The 22,398-nt window shown below is 38.0% G+C and overlaps 1 protein-coding gene across 1 annotated transcript in view; it reads right to left on the bottom strand.

Annotated features, from left to right (window-relative positions):
- Nucleotides 1-7,356: 7,356 nt before the first annotated feature.
- The window catches only part of FHIP2A (FHF complex subunit HOOK interacting protein 2A), a 35,810-nt gene continuing 20,768 nt past the window's right edge, over nt 7,357-22,398 (bottom strand). The window contains 11 exon segments of the mRNA XM_069567612.1: nt 7,357-7,482; nt 7,484-7,568; nt 7,669-7,772; nt 8,356-8,496; nt 15,444-15,587; nt 17,896-17,986; nt 19,175-19,318; nt 19,714-19,883; nt 20,057-20,249; nt 20,558-20,634; nt 21,177-21,291. Coding sequence (XP_069423713.1) covers nt 7,381-7,482; nt 7,484-7,568; nt 7,669-7,772; nt 8,356-8,496; nt 15,444-15,587; nt 17,896-17,986; nt 19,175-19,318; nt 19,714-19,883; nt 20,057-20,249; nt 20,558-20,634; nt 21,177-21,291 — 1,366 coding nt within the window. The 3' untranslated portion in view covers nt 7,357-7,380.

Genomic DNA, 22,398 nt, shown 5'->3' with positions numbered 1-22,398 from the left:
GTTCACAGATTTTTTAAAAAATGTAAGGCAGGGTATGAGAAATTTGCAAGAGCTTTCTAAAAATAACCTCAGAAACAGCAGAAAACTCAGCATTTATATCTACTCAATGCCTGGCGTGATGCAGTCCATGGGGTCGCAGAGAGTCGGACATGACTGACTGACTGACTGGACTGAACTGAATGTCTTTCTTATCCAAAAAAGGCTGATAGTGAGGATTTCAGTTTTAAGGCCTTATGGCACAGTTGAGAGACTGGTCACACAGCTCCCTGGAGGAAGGGCCAGAATACAATAGTTTTGTATCAGAAAGTATAGAAATGGCATGCTGTATCATGAGGACGAAGAACTTTTCATAATGGCCTTAAAACGGTGTTGATATGGAAATGCTCAGCCCAGAATTATCTATGTCAAACTAATTACACTTCCCTGGTCTTTTTCTTCCTACTGAAGTAAAAATGATAATAAATGAGCAAAACACTACTTGGCAAGATATATATCAGCTTTTTCTTTGAAATACTCAGAACTCAATGAATATCAATTATATTAGAAGCTGTGCATGAGAAGACTCCAACCGCTAAGAATGGTGCAAATTTTATTTCAATGTCAAATTCCAAAGAAAAGCACCCAGAAATTGCTATGTGCATTCACATTTACAGCTTTTATTATTTTGGGGATGTGGTTTGGAACCCAAACTCCAATGAGTCGGGTGCTCTTGCTGACAGTATTTTAAGAGAAAGTCTTCCTTGAAACTCCATCACATTGGATCTTTTTAAGGAAAATGCAAGTCTTTGTAAAATAGAACCTGTTTATTGTCAAGGAGTCCAAGGTACATGGACTATTGGGGTAATGTTTCTATCCTAAAAGGAGACATTTTCTTCTCAACTTCCATTTCTGTTGGAATCCAACACCAATTCGACTCAAGAAGAAGATGTTCTATTTGCTAATTATCTCTAAAATGGAATTGATATGATGATTGCAGGACACTAATTGAAAGTGAAAGTGAAGTCGCTCAGTCGTGCCCGACTCTTTGCAACACCATGGACAGTAGCCTGCACCAAGCTCCTCCGTCCATGGGATTTTCAAGGCAAGAGTACTGGAGTGGGTTGCCATTTCCTTCTCCAGGGAATCTTCCCAACCCAGGGATCGAACCCAGGTCTCTCTCATTGTAGACAGACACTTTACCGTCTGAGCCACCAGTAGCCAACAAAGATCACAGAACAATGAAATGCTCTGCGACTTGCTACACTGTTATAAGAGCAACAGGATAAAGAGATTTAAGAAGGAAAGTGTGTTTTAAACACAGAAGAATAATGTTTGAGGAATGACTAGTTTGTTTCCCTCTAGAAATCTCCTATACATGGGTCTATTGGGAAGTCAAATCAATTAAAACCCTACATGCTATTCTATTTGTGAGTGGAATGAAGCATACATTTCTCATGTTATTACACAAATGAATCTCATCTTCAGGGCTTTAAAATATAACATTATCCAGACTGTAGCAAATGTGCATGCCACCTCATCTTTCCGCATTATGATGAAATTGATTTTATGATTCTCATAAATTACAGGCCTGAGGCAGTAACAGACGTGAAGATGGTTTTGCTTTGTCTCCTCTAATCTCGCAGGCTGCATGTATCACTTGCTCTTTTTCCTTTTTTATGTTTCCTGAGCTGCAGATAGCTTTTCAAGTTTGCAATTCTTGTTCGAGTTCTCAACCAAAAAATGTGCTTTGAAAAAGATTCATCTGTTAGACCCAGGATGTATTCTTGGCTTATTTAGATCCTCTAACCTGAATATTGGGTTTCCCTGGTGGCTCAATGGTAAAGAATCCACCTGCCAATGCAGGAGATGCAAGAGACACGAGTTTGATCCCTGGTTTGGGAAGATCCCCTGGAGAACGAAATGGCAACCCACTCCCGTATTCTTGCCTGGAAAATCCCTTGGATAGAGGAGCCTAGCAGGCTACAGCCCGTGGGGTCGCCAAGAGTCGGACATGACTGAGTATACACACGCACCTTAAGACTGAGAATGGGAAGGGAGATACAAGTCAGGCCTCCTCATCTTGTCCTGGCAGGGGTGATCCCTTACCTGTCCACCTGCCTGCTAGACTGACCCTGGCCTTCAATGTCAGGAACAGATGGAGTTATGAGAACCTAGTGAAGGTTTACAGATTCCATCTCCACACGTATCCAGCACGAGGTTTCTGAATTCTCCTGTTCTGTTTACATCAGCCCACTTAGTTCTCTCTTAATTGGATATGCTTCGACCTGTGTCCCAGCCCAGCAGAGAATAAAGATATGTGGCCAAGGGAACACTGAATTCAAGCCAGGAGAAATGTTTCTTTCTACAAATTTATTCAACCAAATCTCACCCCTAATCTTCAGAATATCTTTTAGCCTTAAATCTTTTGGTTTTAGTATTTCAGTTGACTTTTGGCCCTCTCTCTATGTAAACAACAGTTCTATAAAGAGATAAGTCAGATCAGAACTGCTAATTACTATTCAACAATTGAGAAAATAGGGGCCCCCGAGTACAACTGGGGCTTTTCTCATAACTCAGTTGGTTAAAAAATCCACCTGCGATGCAGGAGATCCCGGTTCAATCCCTGGGTCCAGAGGATCCCTGGAGAAGGAAATGGCAACCCATTCCAGTATTCTTGCCTGGAAAGTCCCATGGACAGAGGAGCCGGGCGTGCTACAGTCCATGGGGTTGAAAGAGTTGGACACAATTAGTGACTAAAGCACAAGGAGCAATCACTTGGGCTGGTGCCTTATACCAGTCTCAGAATGAAGAAGGTGAAGGAAACAACCATGGTAAGTCTGACAGGATACACAAGAGCTGACTGTTCAATGCTGAGTGGACTTTATCATTATAACTTCTCAGAATGTCTGGCCTATCTGTACTTACAAGTATGAATGTAATTCAGTCAACACTTGAGATTGGGGTTTTCCCCTTTGGCTGATCTGCAACACCATGTGCTCTCACAGTGCTCGGGTGCTGTTTCTCTATCAGTGTTCCAGTGTGTACTTTATTTCTGTAAAAACACTGAACCAGGACTGTGACTTTTTGAGGGCAGAAAAGCTTCTTCCTATTCATTTTCCTACAATCTTAAAACTTGGTTCATAGGAAGCTCCCAGTATTTGTTGAATAAACCAAATTATTGTTTTGGTTTGAAATTACATGTAGGTATCCTATTTCTGATACATTTTTAGAAATGCTATTATAACACAAATAAAAACTCCTAATGCACACAACAGTCAAATTGGAAGAGTATATGAAACTGGCTTAATCTCTCTAAGGTGGGTAGTGGGGTCTATTTCCAGTGAATTTAAAAAGCAGTCTCCTATGAGGTGAGGTGTACAGGGAACAACTTTCCTAATTGGCTTTAGACCAACCAAAACCTATTCTATTTCTTCCATGGAAACTTCAGTACCGAACTGTCAGGCAGTGTTTTTGCTTTTTTTTTTTAGATGAAGAGATAACAGCTTTTACTGGAAAGATTTTACTCTAACAAAAATTTCAACCCTAACACTTTTATTTCTTTAAATTCCCTTGAGATAACTAGTATTCTAGATGGAACACTGCAAAATTCAGAACCAGGATTTTGGACTGGGAATCCGCTGATCCTAAAATGCAGGTGTCTTTTGAAGAAGCTCATAATCAGGAGGTAACTTTGATTCTGCAATGCCTAAACCTTACCCTGCACCCCCCCCCCACCCCAGAATCCTTAAACCTGTTACCTTCTTTATTTCCCTATAAAACTATTTTGAGAAACACTGGCTGAAAAGAACCATGAGTAGGTGGGATTAATAACTAGATTTTTTTCCTCATTGGGCCATGTAGTACGTGTTTCTTTCAGTTTCCAATTAAGGGACTTGGCACATACTTAAGTGAATGGAATAAGCTTAGAGTCAAATTGTTTTAAATGTCAGTTAAAGAGAAGAGTTTTTATATGTTATAAATCTATTAAGAAATAATGCTTACAATGAATTACATTTCTTAAATTGCATAAACAATCTTTTCTTTAGGGAAGTGATTATGAAGGAGGTGGGGTGGAAAATATAAAGCTCACCCAGGGGGATTTTTTTTTAAGCTATACATTCTCCCTCCACAAATATTCTGATATATTCCTTTTTGTTCTCTCTCTGGAATCAATGCTATAGTGAACCATTGACTGTTACGTGTCGTATCCTCTTGTATATTATGAATTATTGTTTTATATTTATCAGTGAATGAAATGTTTCCAATTAGAATTCTACAAAAATATAAGACAATATTTTGTTTAAATTAATGATTTATTTTTAATTATCCCTCTTAGTCCTGCATGCATTGTTAGCACAAAAACTTGATTACAACCTCCACTAAAGAGATAGTAGGTACACAATCACCATCTGAAGAGTTTTTTCAGAGATGACCGACCTAGAATTCCAGGCCATCATAACACTGTCAGTAACCTATACAATGTTCAATAGAAAAATTTACCAAATATCCTTTGTTTAATGTAAACAAGGCAGGAGGCAAAACAGGTATTATAGTAACACTATTTTACAGGGCCCAGAAATATGATTACCTACCATGTTTTAACACATCAAGTGTCACAATGACATGCATATTTTGATTAACTGTACAATCCAGAATATAATTACCATATAAATTGTGGTTTTAGCAATTCACTGTTAACTTCTGTCAATACGTATAAACTTCATAATTAAATGGTAATTGTATATTAATGCAACAATTTATGGAAATGTTACCATGAATTATGAAGTAATTCCACAATTTGTGCCCCGTAAAATTAAGTGTAATAATCTTTACACTAGCAACAGTGTAAGCAAGCTAAGGATTTTGGTCCTCATAGATATATACACAGATATATATACAGATATACACATACAATAATGTACAATTAAACCAAAAAGCTATGAATTCACTCACAGCTTATATATTGCACAGACAGATACATTATGAGAACATTACAGAGTTAGAATGTGAGTACTACAATGATAATTGGCTGGCTAAGGACAAATCTTGAGTTCTATCAAGTAAAGAATGTGGCTCATTACTAAAAAAAAAAAAAAACACACGCACAAAAGCCAAAGACTATACTGTTAAGAGAGAAAGTTTAAAAAAGAATGTTATACCCACACACCAATGTGAAGCAAGACTGAAATTCAGTTTGGAACTTGTTATGGCAAGCGATCCCTAGGGTGGTGCTTGTCCACCCAACACAATGTGCCACAGTCTCTGTTTGGCACATGCTAAGGAACAGAAAGTCAACTTCTGAAAGTATGAATATGGCTAGCCATGTAGGACAATGTTTCACTAACAAATCAAACTCACTCTGCGAACTTGTGCTGGCTCTAGGTCTGAACTAAATAAGAAAAAGAAAAGGAAGACAGAAACCAACTTAAAAGATAAGCAAACTATACCTTAAGCTTTAGCTGATTACAAATCAAAGTCATTATAATAATTTAGGAAAATAATTATCTTTTAAGAAGCAGCATACACACACACACAAATAGGAGTTAAAGCTTTTCTGAGCTTGGTTTCATGGATTAGCCAAAAGGTCCCATTGTGAAATCAAGGATAAAATAGTATTTGGCTTTCGAGGTAACATTGCCATTACACTTACTGAACTCTATGCAAACATTAAGAAATATCTAATACCTCTTAATGTTCTATTTTAAATACACTTACATCAAAGTAGACTACAACTACATCTAAACATAAAGATGTTGCAGTGTTCCTTGCATCAATAAATACAGCAAAAAGAATAATATGCCTTCCCACATTAAAAGTCATTTAAAGAAAAACATGCACAAAGTAACTATCTCCCACTTATTTCTTCATTGTTTCGCTTGATAAATCTCCTAGAGTGAGCTAACAAAGATTTGCATTGAATTTAGAAATTTAGCTTTTTTGTCATTTTTAACAGTGGTAAGCATTCTAGAGCCAAGAATAGTCATAATTTTTTTTGACATTTTGTTCTTAATAAATAGCAAAAACTAACTACAAAATAAATCAGAAAAACAAATACAACAAAATTAGCAGTAGGTGTAAAATATGCTTCTACACACGTGCTGTAGGATGTAGAGATGCAAATAGGCTAAACAAGTTCTCTCAAGGAGCAGTTCGGTCCCTTTCAGGCTGGAAGGCTCGCCGCTAGACTGCTGCTCCTACAAACGTCAGTAAATGGGAAGGCAAGGAGCAAAGTGCTGCTGCTTAACACATCAACCGAAAAAAACAAAACAAAAACCCAAGAAAGCTCAAAAGCATATTTGAGTGATAAGCATCACTTAAAGGAAGCATAGAAAGTGGATCAGCAAACCCCACTGTGTAAACCAAGGACAAGCGTGCTGTGCACAGCGCAGCCAACTCCCCACACCACTCCTTCCTGCACCCATGCCCACACAGATACCACTTTACCCAAGTTCTTTCATATGTAAACAGGAAAGATTGGTTGGTTTGCTTTGAAATCTCTTTAGAATGATTTAAAACAAAAGACTGAGAAAAGAAAATTGTAAACATTCAGGAGGCCATTGGCATTTTGATTGCTGCCACCGACACTACAATGCGTTTCAATACGAAAATCAAATTATAAAGCAAGTTTCAGAGAGGGGTGGAGAGATAGAAAAAAAGAAAAGGGTCTCAACCCAATACATGTTAATCACCTTAAAAAGTACTATTTTAGTAAACAATACCAATGGTGAGCACAAATTCAATGTTGTTGCAAAAATGACAAAGTTTAAATTAACTGGGACCCATACATGAAAATCAATCACTAACCTGGCTATGTGCACAAAAGAGTAAAAGAACATTTCTTTAAAAAATATATATATATATTAATCAAGAATTTATCATATTAAACTGTTATTCTTAGAAAAGCTGAAGAAAGTTAATGGTGTTCTACACATTTTTATCTTCTATTATTAATTCATTTGATAGTTGCTAAATTGTATTTTTTCTCATTTACAGTTTTTTAAATATTTTGTTTGATAAGAATTCTGACCTTAAAAAGTTATAAAATTAGGGTTTTGGCTTTTTTTTGCTACTTGTTAATCCAAAAGAATGTAAGCACTTGAGTCCCAAAGAATGCCAAAAGGCCTTGCTACCTAAAAGGATATTAGATTAACAGAAATATCATCAAAGTCATGACATCAGAAATTTTGCAGCTTTCACACAGGCATTCTGAAATGCTTATTTCCTGAAGTTCCTTTGATTGTATCCTGGATTCAAGGACGTGCAACTTTATATACAGAACCATTATGATAAAGCCAGTGAAAACAACATCACACAACACTGTACTGAGAGCGTCCACTTAGTGGGTTCTGAATGGTTCTGTCCAGTTTACAGCAATGCTTCATTTAAAAAGGCTTTTTATTGTCACGTGGCTGGGTGGAACTGAGGCTTTTTTGATGAAATGTACATGGTCATTCTGTTCCCCTGGTTACTTGAAAGATTCTGTTTAGGGTGTGGAGGCTGCATGGTATTTCACAAAGGCGATAGCCGCCAGCTCCTTACAGAACTCTTCCAGCACAATCACACCCTCCAACAAGGTGATGTGGTCAATCCTAGGAAGGGAAAGCAGGCAATTAATCAATTCAGGATATTAGCAGATCATCAAAAGAAGGCAAAAGCTTTAGACAAACAGCGTGAGAAACACTGACTTACACAGGTCCTTCAGGTTCCAGACCAAGTAATCGCTTTCGGACTAGTAGAAGCTTGGGAGTAAAGTCTTGAATACGCTGGATTCGAACCATGAGGTCTCCAACAACCTGCATCACAGGGACGAATGGGGCTCAGCTGCTGAACAACTCCATGGGGGATTTTCAGGATAAAGAAAAAAGTTCCATTTCCTATTACTAAATGAAGACTGTCACTTTTCACTATTCATGTAACAATCTTGGACAAAGGACCCAAAGCTATCCCTTAAAATACAAGAGCTACACGTATCATTTAAGAGAATGAATCTTCCTTTTTTCTCCACATTCTGCAGTGAAATAATTCCAAACAGAAAATACATTATATTTTTCATTGTTGTTGTTGTTTAGTGGCTCAGCTGTGTCCGACTCTTTGCGCCGCCATAGACTGTGGCACACCAGGCTTCCCTGTCCTTCACCATCTCCCGGAACTTGCTCAAACTCATGTACATTGAGTCGGTGATGCCATCCACCCATCTTGTCCTCTGTCGTCCCTTTTTCCTCCTGCCTTCAATCTTTCCCAGCATCAGAGTCTTTTCTAATGAGTCGGCTCTTTAGATATTTTTCATTATATGACACTAATTACACACAATGTTATTAAGATGTTAATTGGTCAGGCTGATCAATCCTGGAGAATATAACAAAACTGAGAACTCACCCTGACGATTACAGAGAATAGAGACCTACAGCCAGAAGCAAGGTTCACGTAAGGGTCCAAGAGGTACTCATGTATGTGCGGATGAGGGAAGAGAGAAAGTCTGGATAACACCGACGTTACTTGTAAGTTGACATCATATGGCTACAGAAAGGGAGAAAGGAAAAAGATATTTGACATTATCTCTATGTATATACCTGAGCACTGAATTTACCATTTCAATTTGTCTTTTTAAGAAATGACGATCCATCATCTTAATCCTTCTCTATATGCTCTTCTACAATGACAGTACCTGTAACTAAATTAGCTCTAGCTCTTAGCGTCTCAAAGTACATACATCATAGTCCTGGAACTTTAAAACCAGAAAAGCATGCACATGAACATATAGGAAAAATAAACATGTCACACTGACAGAATGTCTCTGCTTTTTGCAGGCTTTTTAAGTTGGTAAGATAGTTCAAGAGGTCATCAAAACCCAAAAAGACTTACATACTACAAACAATAGAAGACACATTAAATATTAGACAAAAGACAAAAGATTAAAATCTTTCAAGTAATCTAATTTTAGAAATGATAATCCTTGTTTTAAATTATTCAACTGCTGCCAATTATCAAAAGCATATATACAATAAAGTCATATATATCACAGAACCTTGTCAACAGAGTAAAAGTACTTGAGGGGTAGAAATAACTACCACAAGCCTTAATAGTGAACTAGAAGATAAAAAAAATCACTATTACAGAAAAGATCACCACCTTTACTGGGCAAGAGCATTAACTCTTCCAAAACAATGACTATATATCTGTGTAAAGTTCCTCATACACGTCTTGTATTACAGTATTACAATTTTACTAGTTTTTTATACTTAATCTGTTTATTCCTCATAGAAAGCAGCTTGGAGGTGCTTTACAGAGTATGTGTCAAAATCAAAGCAAGATGCATGATGTGCAGAGTTGCTATTATGGTGCCTAGAATTTTCAACAGAAACCTCTCGTCCCTTTCAGTTTTCTTCTTCTAAGCAGTCAGAGGCAACTGAGTGGCTGAGACAAAAATGACTTCAGTGAGAAGGCTGGAAAGAACCACAGTGACTGGATGAATGAGAAACAGATGCTGCAGCAGGAGGAAGGGAAAAGTGATTCAGGACCAAGATAATATTAACCAGAAATGGTTAATCAGAATGGTTTACCCTCACTCACTGAGTAGCTTTGAGGCCCTTGATCATAATGAGCACCAATTAAGAAGTGAGTATTCGGCATGCAAAGGATGACCAATGCTTGACCATGTGCCAGAAGGTATCAAAGATGCTGTTATACGAATAGAAATTCAAGTCCTGGGGTAAAGTCTAACTTCAGTCTTTTTTGCTTACTACTAGGTTCATGAACACAGATTTTCTGAAAGAAGTAAAACTCCCCCTAAGTCACTCTTATTTAAAATCTAGCCTTACGCAAGATAAATGAAAGCAGATACAACACCCACTAAGGGATAGATTGAAGGGCATCTTTTCCTACTCGATAATATTGGCGACAGAATAGCCTTCTCCAAGATTCAATTCAAAACAATGAATTCACATTAAATTGCATTTTAGGCACAAAGGAAACACTTTAAAAAATCTTTAAGAAGAATACATTTGGTAAAAAATGTGGACAAAATCATTTAAAATACAACTTTAGTACAGTATTGTATATGACTTCATTTCAGGTAGTTCAGATTTTTAGGTCACTAAATTCCGCCATTTATAGGTGCTTTAAGTAAATAGACTGACAAAATTTGGCTTTTAACAATGATATATTACTACTTAATTTTCTCTATATGGTGTTACTTTGGTTTTAAGCTTTTTGAAACAAGAAGCTGTATCTTTGGTTGTTTAAGAAACTTAAGGCTGACTCAGATTATATTTTAACGTTGTGAAAATGAAAATAAAATTCAGCTAGACAGAAACTGTTCCATCATACTCTGAAATGGTTTCTACTTCATATTGGTAATAACTTTAAAACAAGCTGGCTTTTTAGGGGATTCTTAATAGTAACTGCTTGCATCTATTATTTTGATTCTGTTGTACTTCATAGAGTATTCACCTGAAATAAAAGTTAACTAGATTTTTCTGACATGTTAAATGGACTTGGCCCATTTTTTAATAAGCTCACCCTAAATACAAGGTGTGAATTTTAGGACAATGAACTTTGACTTAGATGTCACCTGCTAACTCAATCTCAACTCTTTTAGTAAAGGCCAAATATGTGGATGGCCAAAATTATAAGAATTTATAAATCTCAACAACTTGGTAGTCTCTGTAATTTCTTATAACACCTGCATTTAACAAGATTTTATATTTTTTAAAGCAATTTAAATTACTTTTATCCCCCCATAGTCCTCTTAAGCAAATCAAGTAATGTCAACTTCACTTGAACAATAAGAAAATGTGAGAAACAGCTAACTTGAGTTGCCCAGATTAAAATTTTTCCCTTTGAACTTGGGTTTCCCCACATTTTTCCTGGTATTCTTTATATTCTGTTGTGGACCTTAGCGTTTTACTATCTTTTTAAAATCACTATAGTTAAAAACAATACTAAACACACTATATTTTTCAAAAATTAAGGCTGTGACAACACAACAGTTTCAGGAATACCTGATATTATAACTTCTCAATTATACACACAGAAATTAGCTACTTTATTACTAATTATCCATAATGTTTAATCCCAGCCTGGTTAGCCTGATACTATTGGGGTATCTATGTACTATGAACATACAAGCAAACATCATCTTTAGCAAAAGCAGTTAGAAAAGAGAGAAAATGAAATTAAACCAAGCACATTAGACCCACCAAAACTTATGATTATCTTTGTGATCTGATTATAAAGTCCTTATTCAAAAAGGCTTGGGAAGTCAAGGTTTTTAAAGACAGAAGGATTGAGGCTAGGCTCCACAGTTCACTCACTGAGTCACATTAACTAAAACTACGGACAGTCCCTCCTGTCGCTCAGGGTTCCAGGAAGACTGAGTGGGACATTGTCTGAATTGTCTCTGCATTGTGAAGAGCTATCTGGTGAAAGAAAAGAACTGCACACATTTCAGGATATGGTCTCCTGCGTATCCTTTGTGTCAGTGCTCTACAAATGGAAGGGAAAAATGCTCAGTGCAATGGGGATTCCAGGGGGATCTTTCCACTCAATTCAGATACTACTTTTTAATATTTAGATTCCTTTTGAGTGCTTTTGGTCAAAATTTCTAAAGATTACTGACTTGATACTGATTGTTGATGTCTCCTGGGTGTTTCATTTCAGTTCAGTTCAGTTGCTCAGTCGTGTCCGACTCTTTGCAACCCCATGAATCGCAGCATGCCAGGCCTCCCTGTCCATCACCAACTCCCAGAGTTCACTCAGACTCACGTCCATCGAGTCCATGATGCCATCGGGCCATCTCATCCTCGGTCGTCTCCTTCTCCTCCTGCCCACAATCCCTCCCAGAATCAGAGTCTTTTCCAAGGAGTCAACTCTTTACAAGAGGTGGCCAAAGTACTGGAGCTTCAGCTTTAGCATCAGTCCTTCCAAAGAAATCCCAGGGTTGATCTCCTTCAGAATGGACTGGTTGGATCTCCTTGTAGTCCAAGGCACTCTCAAGAGTCTTCTCCAACACCACAGTTCAAAAGCATCAATTCTTCGGCGCTCAGCCTTCTTCACAGTCCAGCTCTCACATCCATACGTGACCACAGGAAAAACCATAGCCTTGACTAGACAGACCCTTAGTCAGCAAAGTAATATCTCTGCTTTTGAATATACTATCTAGGGGGTTGGTCATAACTTTTCTTCCAAGGAGTAAGCGTCTTTTAATTTCAGTCACCATCTGCAGTGATTTTGGAGCCCCCAAAAATAAAGTCTAACACTGTTTCTACTGTTTCCCCATCTATTTCCCATGGAGTGATCGGACCGGATGCCATGATCTTCATTTTCTGAATGTTGAGCTTTAAGCCAACTTTTTCACTTTCCTCTTTCACTTTCATCAAGAGGCTTTTTAGTTCCTCTTCACTTTCTGCCATAAAGGTAGTGTCATCTGCATATCTGAGGTTATGGATATTTCTCCTGGCAATCTTGATTCCAGCTTGTGTTTCTTCCAGCCCAGCGTTTCTCATGATGTACTCTGCATAGAAGTTAAATAAGTAGGGTGACAATATACAGCCTTGATGTACTCCTTTTCCTATTTGGAACCAGTCTGTTGTTCCATGTCCAGTTATAACTATTGCTTCCTGACCTGCATACAGATTTCTCAAGAGGCAGGTTAGGTGGTCTGGTATTCCCATCTCTTTCAGAACTTTCCACAGTTTCTTGTGATCCACACAGTCAAAGGCTTTGGTATAGTCAATAAAACAGAAATAGATGTTTTTCTGGAACTCTATTGCTTTTTCCATGATCCAGCAGATGTTGGCAATTTGATCTCTGGTTCCTCTGCCTTTTCTAAAACCAGCTTGAACATCAGGAAGTTCACGGTTCACGTATTGCTGAAGCCTGGCTTGGAGAATTTTGAGCATTACTTTACTAGCATGTGAGATGAGTGCAGTTGTGTGGTAGTTTGAGCATTCTTTTGCATTGCCTTTGTTTGGAATTGGAATGAAAACTGACCTTTTCCAGCCCTGTGGCCACTGCTGAGTTTTCCACATTTGCTGGCATATTGAGTGCAGCACTTTCACAGCAGCATCTTTCAGGATTTGAAACAGCTCAACTGGAATTCCATCACCTCCACTAGCTTTGTTCATAGTGATGCTTTCTAAGGCTCACTTGACTTCACATTCCAAGATGTCTGGCTCTAGATTAGTGATCACATCATCATGATTATCTGGGTCGTGAAGATCTTTTTTGTTCAGTTCTTCCGTGTATTCTTACCACCTCTTCTTAATATCTTCTGCTTCTGTTAGGTCCAGACCATTTCTGTCCTTTATCGAGCCCATCTTTGCATGAAATGTTCCCTTGGTATCTCTAATTTTCTTGAAGAGATCTCTAGTCTTTCCCATTCTGTTCTTTTCCTCTATTTCTTTGCACTGATCGCTGAAGAAGGCTTTCTTATCTCTTCTTGTTACTCTTTGGAACTCTGCATTTGGATGTTTATATCTTTCCTTTTGTCCTTTGCTTTTCGCCTCTCTTCTTTTCACGGCTATTTGTAAGGCCTACCCAGACAGCCATTTTGCTTTTTTGCATTTCTTTTCCATGGGGATGGTCTTGATCCCTGTCTCCTGTATAATGTCATGAACCTCAGTCCATAGTTCATCAGGCACTCTATCTATCAGAGCTAGTCCCTTAAGTCTATTTCTCACTTCCACTGTATAATGGTGTTTCATTTAATCAGATTCAAACTAAGCCTAGAGAACCAGCACAAAGACACAATACACTGGGAGGTTTATTGTAAACCTCCCCACTAGCTGGCGGGGTGGGGATGGGGGAGGGGGAGGGGTGGGGAGGAGGGGCCGGGGAGCGGTTTACATAGCCATGATGTACACAGCATAATACCTACAGTGAAAGTCAAAGTCCCTTCAGTCCTATCTGACTCTGTGACCCCATGGGCTGTAGCCTACCAGGCTCCTCTGTCCATGGGATTTTCCAGGCAAGAACATTGGAATGGGTTGTCATTCCCTTCTCTAGGGGATCTTCCCAAATCAGGGATTGGACCCGAATACTTCGGTTCTTAAGTATTAAATATCAATCAACAAAAAATGAAACAGCAGAAATGCAGTACATGTTGTTAGGATGTTAAATCCTTAGTTTTAGGTGATGTGACTTAGTGAGTGAACTGTGGAGCCTAGCCTCAAGCCTTCTGTCTTTAAACACCTTGACTTCTCAAGCCTTTTCAGATAAGAACGTTATAATCAGATTGCAAAGATAATCATAAGTTCTGGGGGGTCTAACGTGCTTGGTTTAATTTCATTTTCTCTCTTTTCTAACTGCTTTTGCTAAAGATGATGTTTGCTTGTATGTTCACAGTACATAGATACCCCTAATAGTATCAGGCTAACCAGGCTGGGATTAAACATTATTATGGATAATTAGTAATAAAGTAGCTAATTTCTGCGTGTATAATTGAGAAGTTATGACATCAGGTATTCACGACACTGTTGTGTTGTCTGTCTTAATTTTTGAAAAATATAGTGTGTTTAGTATTGTTTTTAAAAGAAAAAAAGGCCTTGACTCTATGTCTTTATTGATTATCAGCAGAAGTCAACCCAGTGATATACTTCTTAATTATCGTTTCTTTATTTGGCTTTCTGGTTATTGAAGACAGCCTGATGGTACAATAAATTTCTTTTGTAACTCCCTAGGCTCGTATAAATATTCAACTAAAATGCTAAAAAAAAAAAAGCACTTTAATATGGATTTCAAATTAATTCTAATTGGCTAACTCAGTTTTCATGCTGAGGCAAGTTTAATGCCACATAGTTTCATTTCAAGTGTCCATATCAACATATAAAACATTTCAAAGCTCTATCGTTACTCTATGTCAGGGAGAGAGGGTAGGAGGGATTCTCTAAGCTCAAGTTCAGTTATCCTGACAGTCGGTGAGAGAGACACAGCAGCATACCAGCTACCGGGGATTTTTACTTCCCTTGAAATAAGTAAATTGACTTTTTATATTTCATTTCCCCTTATGAAAATGAATATCATTCACAAATTCTTTGTCTGAAGAAACAGGTTCATCTAATACTGTTCTGTAATTTTAGCGAGACCAGAGCACTCAAGATTTGGTTTGAAATGACATTTAAGGTTTTCTGTATTCAGCCTAACAAGTTTCACTCTATCTGTACCTGTACTAACCACAAGGCTTTCTAGGAAAGCACTCTAGTCACTGCCAAAAGGTGTTAAGACTACTGTTAATAAGACAATGGCCTACAATGAGAAGTAAACACAGAAATCCGTAACACCTGTCAGGCCAGATCAAAGTTTTAACATAATGAATGCATCAGAAACCCACCAATTGTTGGCAATCAAGCTTTATGAAAAAGTCATCTGGTGGAAAAAAGAAAACAATAAAACTACTGAAGATGTAAACAGAACCCATGGTGAATGGTAACAAAATAGTAAGAAATTAATACTTTAAAACTTATTACCTGATCAAGAATTCTTCCCATCCTGTCAAATAAGACTTTCAAAAAATGACCTTCAAAGAAAGCTGCTTCTAAATTGCACCTTTCCAATGCTTTTGGAGAGCCAGGCCACTCCCATCTTAAGCAGATAGCACAGTAGTCCCGGAACTGCGGAGAAAGCATTTGACTCATTAAAGAAGAACTGAGCAAAAACAGATTGAGATTAAATAGAAACAATTTCCCCCCATAAGCATAACAATCCACTCGAATGCTGAGTGTCTGCTAAGTGTCAGGTACCGCGGGAGACGGGAGAAGACGGCACAGATGACACCCTGACTGCAGAGAGGCACAGGTAAGGTTAACAGCCACCGGTACCAACACGCTGGTGAGAAAGCAGGTAGCTTCTAACTTCACCATAGTGCCCCTCACACTGCTGGGGCGAGCATAAGCATATGCTGCTCCCTTTGGAGGACTTCAACCCTTTCCTTATTCTCATCACAGATTTAGAGTACTTAGAAAGCAAAGTAAGTCTTAGCCACATTTCCCAATCTATTCTTAAATGTCACATGTAATGTACAAAGTAGATGAAATATAATAGGTGAACAGATGCATGTCATCTGAGAAGGCAAACTTGACCTTGTTGCCATTTGTTTACCCAGGCATGTTGCTGTGACTGAGGGGAATAAATGGGGCTGCTGCAAGAACAGTCTGAAAACTGTTCACTACCATCGCAATGGGATGAGTACAAACACAGAGAGCCAGTTTAGAAACTTCTCTTTCAATTTCACTGAGTAAATTTTATGTCTGTTCAATCTAATAAAATAACTGGGGCCTGTATTTAGTGTTTTTTCATTTTTGTGGTATTTCATTTTTATATTTTACAAAAGCATTGGTCCGTGACAGGTTAAAAGTAAGTGGAAACTGGCCCTTACTGTACATTTTATCAGTAAGGAACACCACAATATGGATTTTTGTAAGCACAAGAATATCTGTCATAATAAAAAGAAAATTTAAAAGTCTTCTCTGACATGTAATCTACTGGAATTTAAAAAAAGAAATTTGGAGCATAGTTTTCTTCCATATTCTTTTCCTTTTCACATTCTCCTTATTAAATAAAGCAAAATTACTTTGATATCTGTAGTTTACAAATTAGCTGAGATTAAAACATATTCTTACTACAAAGCACTAGCTTCAACTTTTAAAAGAAAAACATATTTAAAATGATTAAAAACCCAACTTCTTCAATATCTTGCGAGTTTTAAACTATTTCTTTCAATAGACAATTTTCTTTATAAAACCACATCCCAATATTTAATAAAGCATTTTTATATTAAAATTTTTGAATTTCTGAGCTAGAAAATAAGTCTAAATTTTTTCTATTCTTTTTGTCTCATTTAAAATATTCCTAAAACAATTCTAACTGTTATCAGATTATGGAAATAAAACTTTTCAGAGAGAATCACAGTAGTTTAAAAATCCAATCGGTACTACTGAGGTTGGGGCTGCTTTCATTGTCTCTATATTATTGTTACATGAATGTATTTGGTACCCTGATACTCTAGTTATTCACACAGTGATGGGGACTTGAATTTAGGCTTAAAGCATCATGAATTAACTGTAAGGGCATGCAAGTTAATTATCGATAAAAGCACACTTCCACCCAAAAGATTTAAATGAAAATTAAATGCATATTTTTCTGATGTGAGGCATTTCAAAACTTTGGAATTTGTTAAAATGTAAAATGCTACAGGGGGCTTCCCTGGTGACTCAGCAGTAAAGAATCTGCCTGCAGTGCAGGAGATCTGGGTTCAATCCGTGGATTGGGAAGATCCCCTGGAGAAGGAAATGGCTACCCACTCCAGGATTCTTGCCTGGGAAACCCCATGGACAGAGGAGCCTGATGGACGATAGTCCATGGGGCTAGAGAGACTGAGTGTGCGCACACACACATACACACACACACACACACACACGCACGCACGCATGAACAATGCTGCAGAGGGAAAAGATGATTGACAGAAGTCCATTTAATAACTAAGAGATGTTTGAGAAAGTGGTTTCAGGGAAGTGGAAAGCTGGGAAGCAGAGGATGAAGGCAGTCCTTCGGAATTACAGATGAGTGCGAACAGTGGGGAAGAGGGAAGGAAGCAGCCTGCAGGTTGGGAGTAATGCTAGAATCACTTAAAAGTCATGGTTTAGATCAGCAGGGAGAAGGATCTAGGGGAGAAATAACTTCAAGGACAGAAAGAAAAGGAAGAAAGGGGCGGGGGGTGGGGAGGAAGCACAGAGAAATCTTGCGACAGAGACACACACTCAGTGAAAGGCAGTCAGGTCACTGACAGAAAGCTCAAGTGGCTGAGAGTGGAATTCAGGTCTCGCAGAGAAGGGGGAACCTCTGGAGAAATAACTGCGGCCCGTGTGACGAGGGCCGTGTGTGTGCATCTTATTAGGTCTCGCGTCAGATCACTTCACCTACCTGCCTGTGAGCGTCTCGGAGGTAGGTGTCATATCCAGTGCCCTCCACGTGGTAGGACGATTTTGCTTCGTCTGGGACCAGACAGAGAAAACTTAAACGAAAAACAGGCATAATCAGTAACACAAATACTCTCACAATTCAATCTCTCTATGTGTATTAAAATATCTAGCAGGATCTTCAGTTTAGCCGAGTATTAAGGCAGATGGAAACTTGAAAAGCATTTATCGTGAATCAGTCCTACAATTTACTGATTAAATACTGTCATTATTTTAAAAGTTTTCTTTAAAAATTACTCATTCCACTTAAAGTAGAAATCAAGCAGAAGATGACCTGACTTTTTCTACATTACAGGGCAATGACAGAGAGCCCTGATGTTTGTTAGTCTCAGGGAACTGGCTTTTAAGTAACAGAACCTTAGATCCTCACGCACCCTAACTAAGCATCTTGCACTACTGCAGTTTTCTCTAAAGCCACCTCGCAGCACCTGGCACGTCACTGATAGGATTGCAAAGGAAGAGAAAGAAGAAAATTACTGGGGAAAAGGCACTTAAAAAAAACCCCTTATAAAGGACTTCTCTGGTGGTGCAGTGGATAAGAATCCACCTGCCAACGCAGGGGGCAGGGGTTTGATCCCTCGTCCTGAAGATTCCACAAGCCGCGGAGTAAATAAATAAGTCCCTGCACCACAACTAGTGAGCCCATGAGCTGCAACTGCTGAAGTTCGCACACCTAGAGCCCGTGCTCCGCAACACGAGAAACCCACACACCGCAGAGAACAGACCCTCTCTCCGAAGCTAGAGAAAGCCTGAGCCTGAGCAAGGCAACAATGACCCAGCACAGCCAAAAATAAATAAATATAAATCAATTAATTTAGTTTAAGAATATATATAAACACACAAACTAATGAGAAGAAATAGCCCTCCGCTTAGCACATGTGAGTACATGGCTAGTAAATTCAATCCGTTAAACTGGAAATTCTCAATGTTGTTCCAACTGGGAACTACTTAAAATTGTTTACATTTAAAAAAACAAAAGGAGAGTACCCTGAAGATTAGTTTCCTCACTATCACTCTAGAGGTTTCTTTTTTTCCTTTTTTGTATCGATTGTTGCCTCTAGGCTGTTATACTAGCTACATCAGCATTTCAAAAAGATGACATAATCTTTAAAAAAGGGAAGACTGAGTTCATGGCATATCTCTATAATGATCAAAGAGCAGAGCTGTTATACGTTGTAAAAACAAGTGAAAGAGATGTAAGTCAAATACATACAGCAACTCACCTATTTACAATTTTGTGGACTTCAGTTTTCCCATCGGTTTTGGGGTGGTCTGGAGTAGCAGGAGGTGAGGAACTAAGCCACTCTTGATTTGACAAAGTGTTATCTGGTGAAATGTCAGTAAATAAGGGATCTTCTTCCAGATCTCTAAGTTTAATTTAATGATGCATAAAAAAAATTTATTATATTTTCTAAACCAAAAGATTCTCTGCTATGTTCTCAGAAACCTTTACATAATTTTGCTAATAAAGGAATTAAGGAATAATGAATGTATTTATATTGTACAGAGAAATTAACATTTTTTACTAACATCAAACTCAAGGTTATATTGACTTTGTTAGGTTCAGTGACTAGATACTGCCGCTTGTGATTTGAAGGGACAATAATATCAGGACATCTAAGTTTTATTTTTAAAATCTTTTAAACTGTTTAAGTATTTTTTAAAATACTTTAAAGAGAAGAAGGAAGAGAAGAGAAATTAAGAGGGGAGAAAATCATGACTTAATATGAAATGCTAAATTCAGAGCTGGATAGAAACTTACACTGCTCCTGCTATTAATCCATTCTCCACTACATCTTTATCTTCTGGGCACACAGGTTTATATTCTGTATAGTTCCTTTCTTCGAGATTTCTTAGGACCAAATTGTAAAGAATGTGCTCATTGGGTTTTTGTAAAAGATGTTCAAACATTCTTAACGTCATTATGCTGATCTGAAACCCAAAATGATAAAAGGTAACTGGAAAATGCTTAAACTACTTTTCATGATCTCAATTTTCAAAATAAAAAGCCACATAAAATAAGGCTGTATTCAAAACATGACAAGTACATCAAAGTCAGTATATCAAAGAACCTAAGTCCAATTCTAAATCCTTGTATAGCTCACCTCATCAGATATGTGATCACAGTGTTCAATTAACCTATGTCTTAAAGGATGTCTGCTAATTTCTGCCAGAGTTTCTGGTTCCCTCTGTTCTCCAAGGATGAAAAACACCATTTCTTGAAGCAAAATGTCGGAGGTTACTTGCCGAACAATGCGATGGAGCAGAGCAGTTGATGTCAGAATACCCATCTCAGAACTGCATAACAAACAGGTAATTAGGGGTCGAGAATAACAAGAACGCAGTTATTTTTTTTTTTTTTAAAGTAAAGAGGCCACTCATGGGCATCCCTGGTAGCTCAGAGGTAAAGGATCTGCCTGCAATGCAGGAGACACGGGTTTGATCCCTGGGTTGGGAAGATCCCCTGGAGAAGGAAATAGCAACCCACTGTAGTATTCTTGCCTGGGAAATTCCATGGACAGAGGAGCCTGGCAGGCTACAGCCCATCGAGTCACAAAGAGTCAGACATGACCTAGCTACTAAACAACAACAAAGAGGCCACTCACGTTTGCATTAGCTGAGGTTCCATAACACCAATAAAAAATCTTTCATGAACAGCTTTGGCAAGAGCAACAGCAGCAGTCTAGAACATAGTATTAAGTATCATATTTAATGAGAAAGATTAATTTATAACACCAACAAATCAATTTGTACTCTCCATCTAATTTACTGTAGAAAAACAAACTTGCCTAATGCTTATCTTGTTGATGGCATATAAACCTAGATGAGATGTTAGCTACTGGTTTCTTTACATGTCATTTAAATTTCTAAGAATAAAGACAAACAGGATAAAAATATTATCCCAACCACTTATTGTATTAACATCTCCCCAAAGAGGAGAAATGCAGGGAAGCCGATGTTATCTTGTAAAGGGTTGTGCTATAATACTTAAAGAAACATCAGGGCAGAAGTTAACTGTGATTTATTCCAGAGACACGCACACACGCACAAACACATATATATATACTTTTGGAGGGTTAGTTATTTCATTTTATTCATTTCACTAACTGTGCTATCTATCCTAAGACAATTAAGACATATTTATGAATATAGATTGAGTATTCAAATTCACTCAGGAGTTGTTTACATTTTTAAGTTATCAATAAACAACAAAAGTATTCAAACCTTTTGTGCTTCCTTTATGAGTTGATCACAATAATCAAACCAGGAGAGAAATGAAATTAAGGCTCTTTTTCCGGGAAATGCTGAAGCATCTTCTTTATGACTATATGAGTCCAAGCTATAGGACACAGAAGAACACAGAGTTATTCAAAAGCATTAATCCAGTTCTGTGCATACAGGGAGATGAAGGTCTGTGAATGAACACACGGGATGATATATTCAGGTGGGTGAGACTGGAGGACAATCAGAAGAGGGTTTTATACATGAAAGCCAAAGATAAAAGTTTTTAGATAAAAGTTGTGAATAATTTTCACTCATTAAGTGGGGAATGGAGCTACAGCAGAAAAGACACTGAGACAGCTCCTCATATTTCCACCATAAATTTGACCAAGTAACAGGAATGGAAAAGTTAGAAGTTCTCAGCCTCTAGGATGAAAGGAAAGGCGTGTAAAGGAGGGACGGCAAAAGGAAACGACTGGCCTGCTTCTCTTCCTGCCTTAAAATACTACTCAGTAGTGAAGTTAAGAAGTGGGTCTGGCCTACAGATGTTGACAGAATACAGGGTGTAAAAAAAACAAGTATAAACCAAAGAAGGGTTAAAAATGCACAGAGAAACAGTAACAGGTTCTGATGTCCAAAATGTTAGGCTGCCTACAAGTGGTGGGATTACGAGTAATTTTATTTTTGCTGCTTTACACTTTTAATGAGCTTCCCTTGTGGCTCGGCTGGTAAAGAATTGTCTGCAATGCAGGAGACCCGGGTTCAATTCCTGGGTTGGGAAGATCCACTGGGGGACGGATAGGCTATGCACTCCAGTATTCTGGCCTGGAGAATTCCATGGACTGTATAGTCGATGGGGTTGCAAAGACTCAGGACACGACTGAGCTACTTTCACTTTCACACTTTTAATAATTTATAAATGTTCTGCAGTAATCCTAATTTCATATGAGAATCAAGTGGGTAGCCCTAACACTGGGGGAAACAGGTGAGAGAGGTGGGAGGTGAGGTTCCACACAAGTTTTTTGGTTTTTTAAAAAATACAGTCAGATAAAGTTATCGATCCTAAGGCATTAACGGATCACTGCAAGAGACAAGGGGAAATAGCTTAACTGTGTAACACCTAGACGGTCACCACGCCAATTCGCTCCTGATAACAAAGTTTAAAGCAAGCCTCAAAACAACAATCTGGTTCAATGATGACTAGCAATGTTATATATTTCAAACC

This window comes from Ovis canadensis, chromosome 22 (assembly GCF_042477335.2).
Source record: "Ovis canadensis isolate MfBH-ARS-UI-01 breed Bighorn chromosome 22, ARS-UI_OviCan_v2, whole genome shotgun sequence".
Classification (NCBI taxonomy): domain Eukaryota; kingdom Metazoa; phylum Chordata; class Mammalia; order Artiodactyla; family Bovidae; genus Ovis; species Ovis canadensis.
The sequence above is the reverse complement of the archived record's forward strand: the minus strand, read 5'-3'. Positions and strand labels throughout refer to the sequence as shown.